Source organism: Leguminivora glycinivorella, chromosome 3, assembly GCF_023078275.1.
Source record: "Leguminivora glycinivorella isolate SPB_JAAS2020 chromosome 3, LegGlyc_1.1, whole genome shotgun sequence".
In the NCBI taxonomy this organism is placed as follows: Eukaryota; Metazoa; Arthropoda; class Insecta; order Lepidoptera; family Tortricidae; genus Leguminivora; species Leguminivora glycinivorella.
In genome coordinates this window covers 25,358,938-25,377,106 of record NC_062973.1, presented here as the reverse complement: position 1 = coordinate 25,377,106, position 18,169 = coordinate 25,358,938, and the positions used below count along the sequence as shown (strand labels likewise).

The 18,169-nt window shown below is 36.7% G+C and overlaps 1 protein-coding gene across 1 annotated transcript in view; it reads left to right on the top strand.

Annotated features, from left to right (window-relative positions):
• The window catches only part of LOC125224957 (membrane alanyl aminopeptidase-like), a 29,206-nt gene that overhangs the window by 3,649 nt on the left and 7,388 nt on the right, over positions 1–18,169 (top strand). Inside the window, exons 7-18 of the mRNA XM_048128476.1 lie at positions 69–258; positions 539–728; positions 1,139–1,239; positions 2,477–2,656; positions 4,022–4,203; positions 4,662–4,976; positions 5,234–5,303; positions 6,227–6,540; positions 11,983–12,026; positions 12,923–13,376; positions 16,859–17,017; positions 17,614–17,919. Of these exons, the coding sequence (XP_047984433.1) occupies positions 69–258; positions 539–728; positions 1,139–1,239; positions 2,477–2,656; positions 4,022–4,203; positions 4,662–4,976; positions 5,234–5,303; positions 6,227–6,540; positions 11,983–12,026; positions 12,923–13,376; positions 16,859–17,017; positions 17,614–17,919 (2,505 nt within the window). The remainder of the gene's footprint in view (positions 1–68; positions 259–538; positions 729–1,138; positions 1,240–2,476; positions 2,657–4,021; positions 4,204–4,661; positions 4,977–5,233; positions 5,304–6,226; positions 6,541–11,982; positions 12,027–12,922; positions 13,377–16,858; positions 17,018–17,613; positions 17,920–18,169) is intronic.

The following is an 18,169-nucleotide window of genomic DNA, read 5'->3' as shown; positions in this document are numbered from 1 at the left end:
GATCTAAAGTTCTAGTTTAGACCTTTGAAAATTAACCCGTCCAACAAAAATATAATTCTATGTTGTAGAGCTTTCAAAGTCGCTTTGCCAATCCATCTATTCACTGCATTGGACGAAGCAGCGGCAGAAGACAGTTCCTTGTCTAATTACAATGGCGTCACTATTGAGGAGTACTTCAAAACTTGGTCAGAGCAAGCTGGACATCCTCTACTGACTGTCACTGTCAACCAGAGAACCGGCCAGATGATTGTTACTCAGGTATTATGATTTTGTTATAATCAACTACTCTTTGGGAACCTATTTTTTTATTAGGGTTCCGTACCAAAAAGTTACAAAAGGAACCCTTATGGTGTGACAGTCCTTCTGTCTGTCCGTCTGTCATATTACTATATATTTGTCCTTACTTTCATTTTTCAACAAAATTATATTTGCTAAGAGGCCCTTGATCTTCGCCAAATTTCTTTCAAAAATCCTGATAAGAAATTCAAGTATACCCTATTTATTGAAGATATATTCTACATTAAGTTTTTATTCGTAGCACCGTTGGGAGCGTAACACTGGCGTCTCCACCATTCCTAGTTTGTACATGGTACCAATTACATGGACTAGCGCTGGAGAAGCCGACTTCGAGGATACCAAGCCATCTCAGGTCCTGACTGCTCAATCCACGGTCATCGAAAGAGGAACTACTGGCAATGAATGGGTTATCTTTAACAAACAGGAAACTGGTGAGACTTGTTCGATTCTTCAAAACAAATCTAATGCACAATATACTGATAATTATCTTATAGAAAATATGAAGAAGGAGACAATATAAAGATAAACAAAATTTTAAGTATAATATTTCTTATATAAAGAACGCCCACAAATATATCTTTTTGTTGGTAAATTACGGCAAAAGATTATTAGTTGCTTGGGTCAGGCAATGTCAGAATCAAACAAAGAGAATTGGTTCTCCTGCTCCACTGACTTTCTATGTGTACAAAGCCAAGATTTAAAGGCAACGAAAGAGTTTGGAGACAGTCTTATTAAGTTTGACCTTGACCGCAATTTCTGATATTTTAATTTGTATCTGATTTATAAGAAAATAACTGTAGGTACAAGTATGTTATTTATTAATAACTATGTTTCTCCACAGGTTTCTACAGAGTCAACTACGATGACACCAATTGGGCTCTTTTAACTCGGGCATTGAGGAGTAACCAGAGAACTAACATTCACGAACGTAATAGAGCACAGGTACAATTTTGTTTAACTAGGTACGTAGATATTAAACAATTGATATGAATTATCCATGATAAAATTATAGGCCTATGGTTATGGAATAAGTAGAATTTTACCCAAACGATGAGGCAAATTGACGACCGGTCTAGCCTATTGGGTAGCGACTCTGCCTGCTAAGCCAATGATCATGCGTTCGAATCCCGGTATGGGCATTTAGTTGTGTGATGATCACAAATATTAATGTTCCGGAGTCATCAATGTTTTCATCTGAGTCATTAAGTCTCATGAAATAAAACTATGGAAACGGATTAAATCACGTAGACTGAATTTACAATTCATCCCGACGTTTCGAACACTTTACAGCGTTCGTGGTCAACGGGTGACTGAGGAAAAATTACTATGTGCAAAAGCTACCCACATACAAGAAATATTATTATTAACGAACCATGACCATAAATAATATAGATTTCTAAGGCAAGTTCACACACTATAAATAAAGCTAGTTCAAAAAAATTACCATTACTATGTTAAAAAAACAAATAATCAATTAATCTAAACATAATTGACAAAAAACAAACTGCAAATGTCCAATATCATACAACACAAATGCCTCACAGTCTTCGTCGTGCTTGCTTGAGAATGTTGCGCGAGGCCATTGAGATCAAGAAATATCCAAACTTTAATAGAGAAGATGGCTTTACTTTACCACCGGCTTGGGATCCAGTAGTACATCTGATAATGGAACAAGCACGACGAAGACTGTGAGGCATTTGTGTTGTATGGTGTTGGTCATTTGCAGTTTGTTTTATGACAATTTTGGGTAGAGTAATTGATTAATTGTTTTTTTAACATAGTAATGGTAAATTTTTTGAATAATATTGTATAACTAGCTTTATTTATAGTGCGTGAACCTGCCTCAGAAATGTATATTATTTATGGTCATGGTTCGTTAATATTTCTTGTATGTGGGTAGCTTTTGCACATTGTAATTTTTCCTCAGTCACCAGTTGACCACGAACGCTGTAAAGTGTTCGAAACGTCGGGATGAATAAAATTGTAAATTCATTACACGCGATTTAATCCGTTTCCATAGTTTTATTTCATGAGTAACTATCGCGGTAACCGAAGACAATATCATTAAGTCTCTTTAAAAATTATAATCGTTCTTCTTCCCAACATCTGAAGAAAGAAACCTACCCAAGTCACACTTCAATACATTAAACTCCAAAAACTTTTTCTAACTATATTACAGATCGTGAACGATGTCTTCCAACTGGCCAGGGCCGGTGTGCTCCGCTACGAAAGAGCGCTCAACATTCTCTCGTTCCTGGAGTTCGAAGACCAGTACGCCCCTTGGCTGGCGGCGATTACTGGCTTCAACTGGGTCGTTAGGAGGCTGGCGCATGACGAGGAGAACCTTGCCAAGCTAAGGGTGAGTGTCTATCTCTGCTATTCATGAAGAAAGTCCATTCTTCAATGATTTTTTTTAATGTCTCGAAATTAAAAAAGGAATCTAGTAATCTTATTGTTTTTAAAGTTATTTTTGGTCATTTGAAGCTCGTCATTAAGTCTTACTTTTTCACGCAAACTTGGGTGTTATTGGGCTGGCACTGGCTATATATATAAAGTGTGACTGAATGATTGGATTCAGACTTAACCAACATTACTGCCTTCATTACTATCGTGAATGCAGAAGGTCTAAGAGGATATTAGGATTAGTGTGTTAGAATCGAGAATAAGCATGTCGCAGCATGTGTGCCGTGAGTTTCCCGTTGGTGGTTAGCCAATGAAGCGCATTGCGTTTTGGCAAATGATGCAGATTGCGGGTTACGCAATTAGGGCATTGTTTCATTTTCATTAGTCATTTAAAAATGGTTATTGCGAACTTGTTTTGGCTTTTGCACGTATGATTATAGTCAGGATAACCGAGTGGATGTGTGCTCCTGTACCTAAAGTATTTACTTGTGCGGTCCTGATCGTATTCTCCACACGCGGACGTGTGGAAGGTCAGAATGGCCGTGTCGCAGCATGACGGCTGCGGATGTTGGAATGTCAAGATATAGTCTATGGAAATAGTCTATGCATGAGTGTGTTTGACTGCGATACAGTGTCTGTTATTTATATGACCCGAACAGCTGTTAAATGGATTAGTTCCTGGCTGGTTAAGATGACCACTATTATTAAGACAGCCGTGTTGAGTTGGCATCCTGAGAGGAACAGTCAGTTAGATTTGAATTGGAAAGTATCGCAGTCAACTGCACTGCATTCTTTAAAATATTTTTGGTATATTTCTTTATTGAGGCTTTATTCAAGCCTCCAACAAGCATAAATAAAATAATTTCTGGAGTGGCAGACGTTCATCTGCTACGGCGACTGCTTAAAATAAAGTTTTTCCTACAGAATTACCCTGAACCTGTTTCAATGAGATAAACATAAATTTAACTGGATACTTCGAAAATAATTGGCTGACCAATTAACATACATACATACATACATACATAATAATATAATCACGTCTGTATCACATAAAAGGGTAAGCAGAGCACATGAATATTAAATTTCAGTGCCACTCTTGGCAAAAAGGGGTTGAAAGAAATCCAAATTGTGACATTGCAGTGACAGGTTGCCAGCCTCTCGCTTACACCACAATTTTATTAAACCCATATCCCACAGTCGACTTCTACGACACCCACGGGAAGAAAGGGGGTGGTGGAATTTTTAACCCGTCACCACACGGTTTCCAATTAAAAATAAACAATTTTCATCTATATTCATCCATTTTGGTCTTACTTCATAGGAGCAAATCCTCGGCCTCAGTGTAGCTGTCACAGCCCGTCTGGGCTGGGCTGAAATTGACAACGAAGACTACATGGATGGGCTTCTAAGAATGGACCTCGGCACCTTCCTTTGCAACAACGGACATCCCGGCTGCTCGGCCGCCGCCGTCACCAACTTCAATAACTGGATCAGCGGTGGATAGTAAGTGTCTTCTTACTTGTCGACTATTTGCATAGTGGTAAACTGTTGATATCAGGCACAGATGTAGCTTGTTATAAAATCTCTTGCCAATTTCTATGACTGGTATGTTGGCAAACACTGCTCAGGGTTTCTTTCAAATTTAACTTTCATATAAAGCGTGGGTCTTCAACTTATAATTTTTCCATTTGACTTTGTACTATCAGCTGCAAAAGTGAATGGAGAAATTATGAATGAATTCATTGATAAATTCGCCATGCACTTTTGTAGCTGATGATAGTACCTAATTAATATTTACTCATATTTAAAATATATATATATTTGCTTGCTGAGGTATTGTCTCAATGATAACGAAGCTAATTCTCTCAAAAGGGTTTTTTTCTCAAAATGTAAGTATAATGTGAATCATATAATGCATCAGTCACCAAAACCGCTATTTTCAAATACAACTTCGTTTCCAGCGTACCCCCCAACATGCGGCCATGGGTATTCTGCGAAGGTCTCCGCAGAGGATCTGCCGCTGACTTCGACATCTTCTGGCAAAAATACCTAGAGAACGACTTGTCTAACGACAAGATTGTCATGCTGGAAACCGCTGGTTGCACCCAGGACGAAGCCAGTCTGCAGAAATACCTTTCGGCTATTGTGGCTATGGATGACTCTGTCCGGCCTCAGGATTATAATACGGCTTTGAATGCAGCTGTTACTGGAAATGAAGTTAACACCATGAGGATGTTCAGATGGCTGACAAACAATGTGGCTCAGGTCACTGCTGCGTGAGTAAAGATTCTTAATAAATTACTGACTCTTTCGAACATTTAATCAATCACAGAAGCTGTTGATTAAGGAATGCCAACTTTTAATGTAGTAGGATTTTTTTATTTAAGATCACGTATTGATTGATTGACGTGTGTAACTTTGCCGTCGTATTTTTTCTCTCCGGCTAGAATTTTTTTTTCCAATGACCCTCGTAATTGATTAAAAAACGTTAAGCTGTAGATATAAATGATTTGACGTTAAATTTACTTTACAGACTTGGCAGCATTGCTACGCCACTTCGCTACGTTACTGCTCGTCTTCTCAACGAGGAACAAATTACTGAGGTGAGATATTAAGATGCTACAGGAGTGGTAATTTCTCTACACAGAGCTTTCAAAGATTCTTGTCGATTGGGAATTTATTTAATAGTTAGTAAATAGGTTTAGGTATTCTTCATTCAATCTTCAAAGAATTTTGTTTCTATGTCGTTTAAATGATTCATAAATCCTGAGGACCAAACACAAACATGCAAACACAGAAGAACTCACACATAAGACACACAAGAACCAGATAATTGATAAAATTTTAATTTTGTACCTCTTACATCCTTTACTATAGATGCTATCAATTTATGACTAACAAAACAACTCGCGAATAATTAAAACATGACTCATACGAATTAGAGCCTATTTACTCCTCTATACGAGTGTGAATTTCGCATTTCACATACACACACACACACACACACACACATTATTCATTCATCTGTACTTACTTCTCAATGGAAGTTTTCCAAATGATTGAAATAATTTAGAAATGTTAATATTTGTCTTATAACTTAGCTGTTCTATTTCAAAAAGCGTAACGTTTTCTAAATGATCGGAAATAAATTCCTAATTAAGATGCTTATCAAATAAATAACATTACAATGAACTAGGAATGTCAATAGGTGTCTATTTTCAATATCTACTCAAGTGCGTCCTATTCTAGAACTCTGTTTAGTGGCAGCTGGTAGCAAAGCTTAGTACAGAAACTGCTTTTGTCTATTTGAAGATTTTTTTTTAAATTATAAACGGGCTTACTTACACTTGGCCACAGACTAGCCAAAGGGCAAAACGTGGCCTACGACGGACCTCGCCCAGAAAATGCCCGTTCACTCTTGATTTAAAAGTTGCCGGGCTATATGAGCTAGGAAATTGCCGGCGCAAGGAATTCCACTCCTTGGCAGGTCACTATTGTTGTAGCTAACAACTATTCCATATTCCAGGTTCAAACCTGGCTAGACGCCCAGCGCACGGTCATCGGTGACAGCGCCTACAACACCGGCGTCAACGGCATTGCTTCTGCCAGAAACTTCCACGCTTGGTCTAATACCAGAGTTGTGGAACTCGCAACCTACTTCGAAACCGGTTACCTAGAAGACAACATTGATGACATCGTTGATCCTGCACCGGAACCCGAACCAGTAATGACACCGCAACCGGTAACAACTCCGGATCCGGATGGCGAACCCGATTCAGCTAATATTGCTGCTTTGAGCGCTGTTACACTTATTGTAACTTTGGCTCTTAATATGGTTGTGTAAAATTATGTATTGATTGTACATAATATATTATGTAGATAGATATTGTATGTAATTTATCAAATTGTTAATAAATAGATTAGATTAGATTAGATTAGATTTCTTTATTTCATGATAAAAATTACACTATAAATTTGCTACATGTCAAAATTATGTTTATCTTCTCATCATGATCGTCAAAAATTACATAATAGATTCCGAACAAAAATAATTGTGTCTCCCAATAAGGATCGTCATTTACAAAGAAAAAAAATACACATGCCAAGCTAAATAAAATTAATAAATTAAGTTACATCATGAAATTATCACGTAGCAAGAAAATATTATATAACAGAGAAATATAGGTATAATAATATCATTGGTCATTAAAAATTCAAATCCATGTACTCATTTACAGAGTACAGGGGGTTATCTAACAAAAGGTTTCTCAATTTGCGCTTAAATGCTTCGTCACATGGCTCATTTCTCAGATCGGCAGGTAAGTGCTCATAGTAAGTAGGGCCGATGACTCGAGGGTTCTTTCTTGAAAGTGCCATGCGACGGGGGACTGTTCTCAGACGGCCTGTAGATCGAAGCTGTTTGCCCGGAAAGTCAATGCGTGCAAATTGGGATATATTATGTCTAACATACAGCAGTACGTCGAACAGATATTGTGAGTAGTGCGTCATTATACGTTGAGAACCGAAGAGCTCTCTACAAGGGTGCCTGTCTTTTACACCGGCAAGTGTACGTATTGCGCGTTTCTGCATTACAAGGACTCTTTTTGCATCAGTTGAATTGCCCCAGAGCAGTGAGCCGTATGCCATGATAGAATGGAAATGCGCAAAGTACACCTGCTTTAAGGCTTCTGCCGAAATAAGAGGCCTCAGTTTTCTCAACGCAAACGACGCACCACCCAACCGATCACAAAGATTGTCTACATGGCACTTCCAATTGTACTGACCGGGTTGGGATATAAGGTTTTTATTAAGGGTATTGTGTTTGCCTTTTTTTTTTTTTTTTTTTTGTGTGCTTGAGTTTTGACGATGCGTGTTGCGGATAATGTATGTTATGGTAATGTTTTATTTTGACGAAACCTTAGGTGGATGGACACTCTGATATATGACGAAGCCTGCGCTGTGGATCTAAACGTATGTATTTTTTAATGATTTCTTTTGTTCACTTCCAATTTAGAGTATTGTCAATCAGGTACCCTAGAAACTTACTCTCTTCGCACATGGTCATTGGAAAGTTAGCCATGCAAGGTGGTGGTTGAACCTTTCGACCAGAGAATAACATAACATTCGATTTGGAATAGTTAAGTAACAGTCCATTTGCTGAGAACCATGACTGCAATTGGTGGCAAGCGTCATTAATGTTTATTGCCAGCTGGTCATAAGAACTTGCACTAACCAATACAGTCGCACAGAATTATAATTAAACCAGAATGAGTTGTTAGGCCAAAAAGTGTGTCCACATGAGAGGTTAAAGTTGGGGCTGGTGTCCCTCTCGCACTTATTACCACTATCAAAATCATTTGAATGACGTCATCACTGTCATCATTTGGGGATACCAGTCAATATTCAAAGTTACTACCAAATCTACTAATACCCAATTAAAGGTTTTTAATAATTGCGCAATTTTTTGGTTTTATGGCTTCATAATAATAACTTACCAATTCGTTACAAGGTATTAATACCCTTGCCTCGATATAATACGAAAATAATTTAAGAAGTTTATAAACTTAGTTATCATACAGGTAAAAATACTACTACTATAGTATTTTTTTAACACTGGTCACACGTGCGAGAGCGACACCAGCCCCAACTTTGACCCTCTCATGTGGACACACTTTTGCTAGTCTGTCAAGAACGCCTTTATACGCCAGTGATAAGGTTCAATTTAGTATAGCAAAAAAAGTGTGAGCTCAGTCCCTATTGTAGGTCGATGTACAGTCGTGTCATCCGCAAACAATACAGGCAAGCCATCAGCTTCAATGTTCGACGGTAGGTCATTTACAAATAACAAAAACAAGGTATTTCCAAGGGACGAACCCTGTGGAATACCTATATTTATGCTACCTATGTCAGACTGAATTGACTTGCCGTCAGTGAGTATTTTCACGACTTGTTTGCGGTCTGACAAAAAAGAGGTAAACAGCTCATGAGCTGTACTATCCATTCCGTACATCTTCAATTTCTTCAGCAGTAATTCATGACTAATGACGTCGAATGCTTTTGACAAGTCACACAGTATTGCGGCAATCTTATCCTTATTGTCTAACCCTGTCATGATAGAATCGAATATCCTATACGTCGCGGTGGTTGTCGACATTTTTTGTCGGTATGCGAACTGGTTTTCCGTAAGTAGGTTATTCGATTCTAAATGAGTCATAAGGTGAGACGACAGGATTGATTCTACCATTTTAGAGGTGGGTACTATTGTAATAGGCCTATAGTTGTTGACGTCACACCTGTCGCCCTTACCCTTGAAGACTGGACAGACTCTCGTGTTTTTCAGCACATCTGGATACGTACGTAATAAATATGAATGTTATTCGTCCTTTTCATTTTAATGTTTCATTAGGTCTGACCTGACCAAGTAGATAACAGCTACTCGTAATTATGAATAATAAATAATAACCTACTATAACCTACTAAATATAGTGAAAGTAAAAAACCCTGAAAAATGTTTAAGCATACTGAATTTTATGTAATAGGATGCCATAAAAATAACAGCAGCTCATTCACTGTGTTTTGCATAGTATCCATGCAAAAGGTAGTGAATGAGCAAATCAATTAGGATTGTAGAGTACACAATGCCGAACCAAACCTACCAGATTTCCCAAAATATCCCTGGATGATTTTGTTGAAACAATTATATCGTATAATCTTTTATACTGTGCTTTTATAGGATGAAGATTTTACAAACTTTTATTTGATTTCACCTCCTGTCCCGTCGTCTGTCTGTAATCAAATCTTGCAAGTTAAATTTGACCCATTTCCCGCTTTCCGATTGAGCTGAAATTTTGCACACATAATATATGTATGTAAATCACGTGACAATGCAATATTATGATATCATGGAGCTGATCTGATGATGGAGCAGAAAGTTGGCTATAGGAAATCTGTAATGACATGGTAAGGGTTTTTTAACCGTCGCCTCAAATCTCTCAAGAAGGACGGTTCTCAAGTCGTCTGTATGTTTTTTTTTTTAATGTATGTTCCTTGATATCTTCGTCGTTACTAGACCGATTTTGAAAATTTTTTTTTGGATTGAATGTATATGCATACAGATTGGTCCCATTTTTCTCAGAACCCAGTTCTGATGATGGGATCCTAGAGAAATCGAGGGAACTCCTCAAATCTGAAAGGCATACATATGGTGATTTTTGTGTTTTTAAAGGAACAGCATGCATTTACGTACGGAATAGTGACATTTGGTGCAGTGGAACTGCTGATGATGGTCAGAACGGAACTCCTCAAATCTGAACGGCACGCTTATAGTGACTTTGGTATTTTTATAAGAACAGCATGCACTTACGTCCAGAACAGTGACATTTGGTGCAGTGGAACTGCTGATGATGGTGAGAACCGAACTCCTCAAATCTGAACGGCACGCTTATAGTGACTTTGGTATTTTTATAAGAACAGCATGCACTTACGTCCAGAATAGTGACATTTGGTGCAGTGGAACTGCTGATGATGGTCAGAACCGAACTCCTCAAATCTGAACGGCACACTAATAGTGACTTTGGTATTTTTATAAGAACAGCATGCATTTAAGTTCGGAACTGCGACTTTTAATTAGTTATGTTTGTTAAGCATATTGAGTTTTCAAGTCAAATTTTGTCAAGCTTCGATTTCTTATAATCGGATTCATGAGGAATTGAGGAAACTCCTCAAACCTTAACGGTTTACGTATATTGATTTTTGTTGCCATCAAATAATTAAAACATTAAAAGCTTAATTAAAGCATTAATCTGTTGTGCAATAAAGTATTTATTTTGATATATACTGATTGTTTTATTTATGACTATTTGTGTCGTACCTGAGAACCACATTGAAAAGTTCAGTAGTTTTAAGTGTATCGCAAACATACTTACAGACATACAGATAGATATAGAAATGTGGTAGGGTGACTTTATATTAAAATATAATATGCTAGCTTCTGCCCGCGGCTTCGCTCGCTTTAGAAAGAGACAGAAAGTAGCCTATGTCACTATTCATCCCTTCAACTATCTCCACTTAAAAAATCACGTCAATTCGTCGCTCTGTTTTGCCGTGAAAGACGGACAAACAAACAGACACACACACTTTCCCATTTCTAATATTAGTATGGATGTACTAGACAAAAATATACTAGAATACTTGATTTATAAATATATCAGAATACTTTGAATTCATACCTACTTGAACAACGAAACTAAAACTAAATTTTAAAAACTTAAACCTAACTTAATTTTTTTTAAATCTTACCGAGCTTTACAAAATTCTCTCATGTCTTTTTTATGTTAGACTTTGTTAGGTTTCTGATACTCTGCCATACCCAGTAATATGTCCAAATATTTAATTTTTAAAACTGAAATAAATTACACATAAGTATGAAAAATAAATGTCTAAGGCCGCTGGAATCGAACCAGCGTACTCAGCGATCGCGGCAGATGCCTGTATCCTCTCGGCCACCCAGGTCATAGTTTCTTATGTCGAAATGACTGTCATATGAGTAATTGAATTTACCTTTAGGGTAGAACGATATGGTTCTAGCTTGCCCTAGTCATATTGACTTAAAGTAAACCGACATTATCTTAAATCTGCGGGGGGCCCTTACGGATACACTTCGACCCATCGGGATCTTTTGTGCAATTACCCCCTACGATCCTAAGATCCTTCAGCTATTCAGGAGCTTCTCGACCGTCTCCACGTATCGGATGATAAGGCTCATGGGTAGCTCTTTGAAGTCCTTTGGTACCAGGTAGCCTGCTCCAAAGTTCTTCATTCTTTGTCTGGCGAGGGCGTGACATTCACACATTAGATGTCTGACGGTCTCTTCCTCTTCGCCACACATGCGACAATCAGTGTTGTCAGGGTGTCCCATCTTGGCCAAAATTCCTTTGACCCCGTAATGGCCTGTGAACACCCCCGTTATAATTTGGAGCTGTCTTTTGCCTAGCTTCCCTAGCTTTTTGCTCCATCCAGAGTCTACCCTCCGCATAAAGAGCTTTGAATGCTTCAGACCTACCAGGGCATCCCACTCTTTTTGGTGATTAGCATTTGTTTGAACCATCATTAATTTTCTTATTGTTTTCTAACCATTTCAAACACCTTAATAGATAACGTGACAGACAAAGTCAATAATGAGTAAAGTTAATACTTTAGTCTGGATGTATTAGTTTATCTTCTATTCTGATAGTGATAACAACACTCGAGATGTGTTATCTTTCTTTGAAATGCTTAAAACAGACAACGGAGTTACAGTTTCTATTTGGTTGAAGTGCGGTCGGCAGGTAAGTTTGATTGTATTATTAAAATATGAATTATATTTTAATTTATTATTGCTTAAAAACAACCTTTGAATAACAAACAAAAAAAAACTCTTCACAAGGTGCCATCAAACCAAGAGAAGCCTTAGTTTATTAGTTTTATGTAGGTACTTTAACTAATAGATAGATACATTTATTTGTACTAATCATACATTGTTACAATTGTGTAAAAATTAAATAAAAAATACAATTATTCAAATAAAATTCCATTAAAATTATGTCTAACTTGATGCTATTTTAATACATTAAAAATAATGATCAGAAAAGTGACATCAATACAATAATTACAACACAATTAGAAAATCAATAAAATTACAAACGAAAACAATAATAATAAATAAGAATTCGTAAATACAATTTTAACATGGCATTTTAAATAGGTCATATTTAATATTTCCACTTTACATAATAATTATTATGCTACAATATGGCCCTCTCACGTAATGAGTAGCAGCGGGACGTATGTAGTTGTAGACTCAAATTTTATATATTATTATTATTAATCCGAGGTAGCTCTATAAACTATAAACATTAAAATTATTTGGAAGACAAGGCAAATTTAAAATTTTCTAATATGCATAAATAAAAATACTAGACTGATGTGACAAAGCAAAATGTACTGCAGCAGTTAACAATAAGCAAAATAAACGTAACAGTAGCTTGAATGTTAGTAAAGTAGTTTAGCACATACCTATCTTTGAACGAATTTTAAAAATCATTCTAGAAGTCAGACATTTAGAACCATTTCAAACGGTAGAAATATTATATAAAAAATTAACGGTGCTTTAGACTCAATAGCATATTTTGTTGTAATTTTAATATCTTCAATACGTTCTAGTAAATCTCTTCCATCTTTTCAGCCATGCTTCGTTGCTACTTAGCATTCTTATGTGTCCTAGCTGTGACAGCAGTTAGTGATACAAACTATAGGCTGAACTCTCTCGTCAAGCCGTCCTCATACATCATAGCCATCACTCCGTACTTCGACACCAATGATGCAACCGCCTTCACTTTCGACGGAGAAGTCAGCATAATGATCTCAACAACCACAAATACTAAACAAATCAAACTACATTCAGAAGATCTTGAATTTACAGCTAGTGACATAACAGTTACTAGTGGACAATTCGTTTTAGCATTAGATGAAAACAACCCTTTAGAGTTTGATAAGAACTATACTTTTGCGTATATAAACATGCAAAATGAACTTCAAGTGGGAGTAGATTACAAGTTGAAGATTGTATACACGGGACCAATAAGGACAGATCTGAACGGGTTTTATAGGAACTACTACATTGAGAATGGAGTTGACAAGTAAGTATTGACTTAACATGTTTATTATTACAACAGGCGTTTCATATATACATCATGGAATTTAAATACTTGACTTAGATGTAATTTGTCACAGTCATTGTCATCGACAAATTTCCATCAACATTATAAAGCAAAGTAATTGATTCGTTTAAAAATAAATCACAAATTTATATTTACAAGGTTTATTTCTACTTACAAGGTTAAATTTATTATTCTCCACTACCTAGGTTGTCTGGAAGAGATCGCTCTTTAGCGATAAGACCGCCTCTTGTTTTACCTCTTAAGTTGTTGTTTATACTTGCTATGTTGTTTCGCGTATTGAGGTGTGCAATAAAGAGTATTTGTATTGTATTGTATTGTATATTTATGGCCACCAAAAAAAGGGCGTCTTATAAAGGCCTACCTTTTATTGATTGCACATCACAAATGATGATGCGAAATTGTGCACTTGACACCAACATTAGATAAACTACTACAATTGATGTTTTGATGACCAGATAACACCGCGCAGAAAACAACACAACCTCTCGAGATAAAGATTTTGAAGAGTTTCTTTTGTTGCAAAATATCTTTTGTCCGTGTCCGTGGTTTTAGATAAAGTCAACTATAGGATAAATGCTGCTGTTATAATCTACAAGTGAGTCAATAGCTGCATTGATATCACTTTACTTCAAGACTGAATTATTATAAATCTTTAGAATACGAGTAGTTTTATTTAGTTATGGCCCTGAGTAATTATACTCGTATTAAGGTCTACCCCAACTTCTTATCTTTTAACACCCAGAATGTCAAAACAACTCAAGAGTTTTTTTTTTTTTTTTTAATGGGTAGGTATGTACAAAGTTTGCCATATATATTCTGTCAAACAAGTCTGTCAGTAAATAAAAACTAAGAAAACTATAGGTATTCTTTTCTCTAGCACCCTAAAGAAAAGGATGCATATAGTTTTCTTTGTTCTTATTTACTGACAGACTTGGTTGACAGAGTATATTTCTTAATATCTGGGAAATCTGTCTGTATTGCTTAAAATGAAACAAGACGCCTTGTTCTTATTTACTATTACTTGAGGTCTAACATTTCAATTTTTCACCGTTTTATGTATCCATTAAAATTATATTGAAGCCAAATCCAGTGTCTGTCTCCAATGTTATATTTTGAGGTTTAAATAATTACAAAATTAAATGCACGTTAGAATACTCCTTTAACTTTTCGAAATCGAACGAAACAACCTTGTATGACTTGTAAGTAAAAAATAAAGTTAAAACGTGATCTATCTCACAACTACAAAATATAAAGATAACAGTATTATTTATCAGCGTACTATAGGTACAATGAAAGGTCATTCTTCTCGGATCACATGTGAGGATATTGCCAATTTCTTTCGCGTTGTACCTATTTTGTACTATGCTAAGTTTACACGGATTTAATACTTACTTACCTACTTGAAGCACTGGCTGTTTTGTGATAACGCATGTGGTTCAAAGTATTCAAACCAAATGGCATGTCACCAAACCCCAAATATTTTTTTAGAAATGTGTATATTAAATGGAATATATGTATACCCACAGGAATGAAATCAAAGCTGATTAAATAAGTATACACTCATTTTTCCACCGTGAAAACCACGTAAATTTTAAATAAAAAAATACACAAAATAAATTGGTCTCAGAAATGTGAAAATGCCTAGTCCCATGAATTGATAGTTTTAAACGCCTTCTTTTCCAATTGTTTCGGTTTGAGGACATTGCTATTCAATTATCACTGGTGTCAGTTACTTACTACTTTATTTGCGGCTTAAAATTAAGTCTCTCCCTCTGGTACGTGAGTAGAACAAATTCTTCAGTTTCGTCATGTTACAGAACTGCTTGATAAGGTTTTCTTCGGAACCCTCCCCTGGAGTGAAGCTGGTCCGATAGTGTCCATAGTGCAATTCAACTCTGTATTGATGTATCTGAAGATTCTTCCGTTGCTACCTCCTTTGTAAATAATTCGCCACTTACAGCCTTATTGTAGGGTAAGCGACTTTTTTTTCCCGAGTGCGGGTAGTTTCCATTGTCGCAGGTCCGACAGTACATTTCATTCATGGGCCCTACTTGGGCGAAAGTTATGATCGGGGGCGGTACGCATCGGCATTCTCACCCCTTACTTTGTCGATAGACTAACGGCTAACCGAATATGAGCTTATGGGCAGTCCGTGTAGACGGTCTCGACCCGTCGTGATCATTTGGTGGTTAGGCTTGAGGCATAGCATGGGCCGTCTCTCATGCTTGACCGGTAGGTCACAACTGAATTAGTTTGTCTTGCTGCATTCTCCCCCTCTGGTACTCTGTGACGTCCCGTAAGAGTACCAGGAATAACAGGATCCATGTACAGCTAATTGTCTTCCAGTTTCTCGTTGACGCAGCATTGCTAGTGAGGGTGTTCGCCAGAACCCTCCCCCTGCACCAAAACTATACTCGTAGAAATTGCGTAGTTTTTGCCTCTTGTAGTGATTTTGTTCCCTCTTGACTTTTCCATTGTCCTACTTGTTTTTAAGTTGGGCGCCAGAATGTAGAGTGGTTGGAATGAGACGCCAAGTAGGAACCAGTTGTTTATTGGTTTAACTTCCAATATTACAAATAATCATCATACAAGTGGAGTACCTAGCTAAACATGAGTTGAAGGTCCTCAGGGACGACCACTGCAAGACCAAAGGCCAACCGATTATGAAGCTTATGGGCGGTCCGTGTAGACGGTCTCGACCCGTGCTTCATTTGTTGGTTGGACTTGGGGCATAGCAGAGGCCGTCTCCCAAGCTAGACCACTAGCTAAGTCAGTGTAAACTAACCTAATGCAAAAGATCACCTAACCTTACGCCTTAACAAAACATCACAGCTTGATATACTCTCTGAGGTTGGTTAGTTTTCGCCCGTAAAATTTGGTTTAGCTATTGCGAAAAGCAGTTTAATACACTAATGAAACTTGTGCGTACCGTACCGTGTCTTCTAAAGATGATTTATCGTGTTAGTGTCTTGGTGTTTACAGTTAACTTATATGTGTTAAATAAACGAAATTGAATACACTTACATAGAAAAATCTAATACCGAGTTTTGAAAATATTCCGAAGAGTAAAAATATACTAAGGAGTAAAAAAAAATTAATGCAAATATTTACCAATTGTAAAATGTCCCCGTGATAAATATTTATACATTTATACTCAGTTTAATATAGGTAATTCTGTGTAGATTTTACCAGGATGTTTATAAAAATGTAACAAGAGTATGTTAAACATTTCATTGTATCACCAAAACAAGTCAGACAAACATTAGATATAAAATAAAAAAGAAGAAGGAGGAGAAAAGGCAAACTTAACTCTTAGAGGAATCTCTTCCAGTTAACCTATATTAAAATGAAGAAGTAATTGAAAAATATTGAATACCTAAGTAGCTAGTATTACATACCTACTAATGTACATAAAAGTAAACAAAAAACCTTTATTACAGATGGTTGGGAGCAACACAAATGGAGCCCACACACGCAAGGAAGGTGTTTCCTTGTTTCGACGAGCCGGAATATAAGGCCATCTTCACACTGGTGATAGACCGACCTGATAATTTTAAGCCTTCGGTGGCTAACACACATTTAGCAGATACTGTACCGCTGTAAGTAATTACATTTGAATTCGAGATTAAAAAAACATAGGTTTTTACTACCATTTTGCCAAGAGTTCTGAAGACGCTTTTACGAGGAATTGAGAATCCTAAAATTGAGGTCCTTTTATGATCAACAACATTACAAAAATGTGTTGGTCTATTTTAAAACTGTTCAGAGACCTTGTGAAAAATACTTAATTTGAATGATGTTCATAACTTACGACTATGTTGTAAACAAACTTAGGGCCAGTTGCATCAACCACATTTGACAAATACATCATCGTCACGCAGCGCGTCTGTGAAACTGCCCATACAATAAAGTTTAACGAACGCTTTAACGGTGACAGACGGTTTGATGCAACCGGCCCTTAACCTCGTAAGTCTCAGGCCAATTATTATTATTATTAAAGTAAATGAAATATATTATTATTATTAAAATTTATTAATTTTTACAATTTTGTATTTGGCACTTTCTTTTATAAGAGTTCAAAAATCTAATTTAATTTGTACTTGTACAAGTACGCGGTGACTTAGGAGGTTAAAGGTTCTGTTAATTGTCATCAAACACCAGAAGTTTCTTGAAATTATTTTATAAAATTTTACAGAGCAAACGGTTACACACGAGAAATCTTCCACCCATCACCAAAAATGTCCTCCTACTTGGTAGCATTCATGGTTTCCGAATTCGAAGGACGTCTAACAAATGACTCGCAGTTTGGAATCTACGTAAGACCAGAAGCCATGAACCAAACTGACTACGCTTTTGACTTCGGGTTGAGAGTAGTCAATGCTTTGAGCGACTACTTGGGCATTGATTACTATTCCACAAACACATATTTGAAGTTGGACCATGTGGGTTTGCCGGATTTTGAAGCTGGCGCTATGGAGAACTGGGGATTGGTTAACTACCGGTAAGTATCGAGTATTTCATTTGAGCGCTATTTTATCACTTCATCACTTTTCTTTACAAATTGCAGCTACAAGTGCAATACAAGTTCAGTTACTTCTAAACTCGTCTGTATTGCTATAAATTAAGCAAATTCAGATATTTTGTTTCGTGTAACTGAGTAGATGTAATAAAATTGAAGGCAACGATATTTTGATAGCACCAGAGTTTGACAACTTACTGCTTGGGTTGATCGTAGGTACTATCAGCTGCAA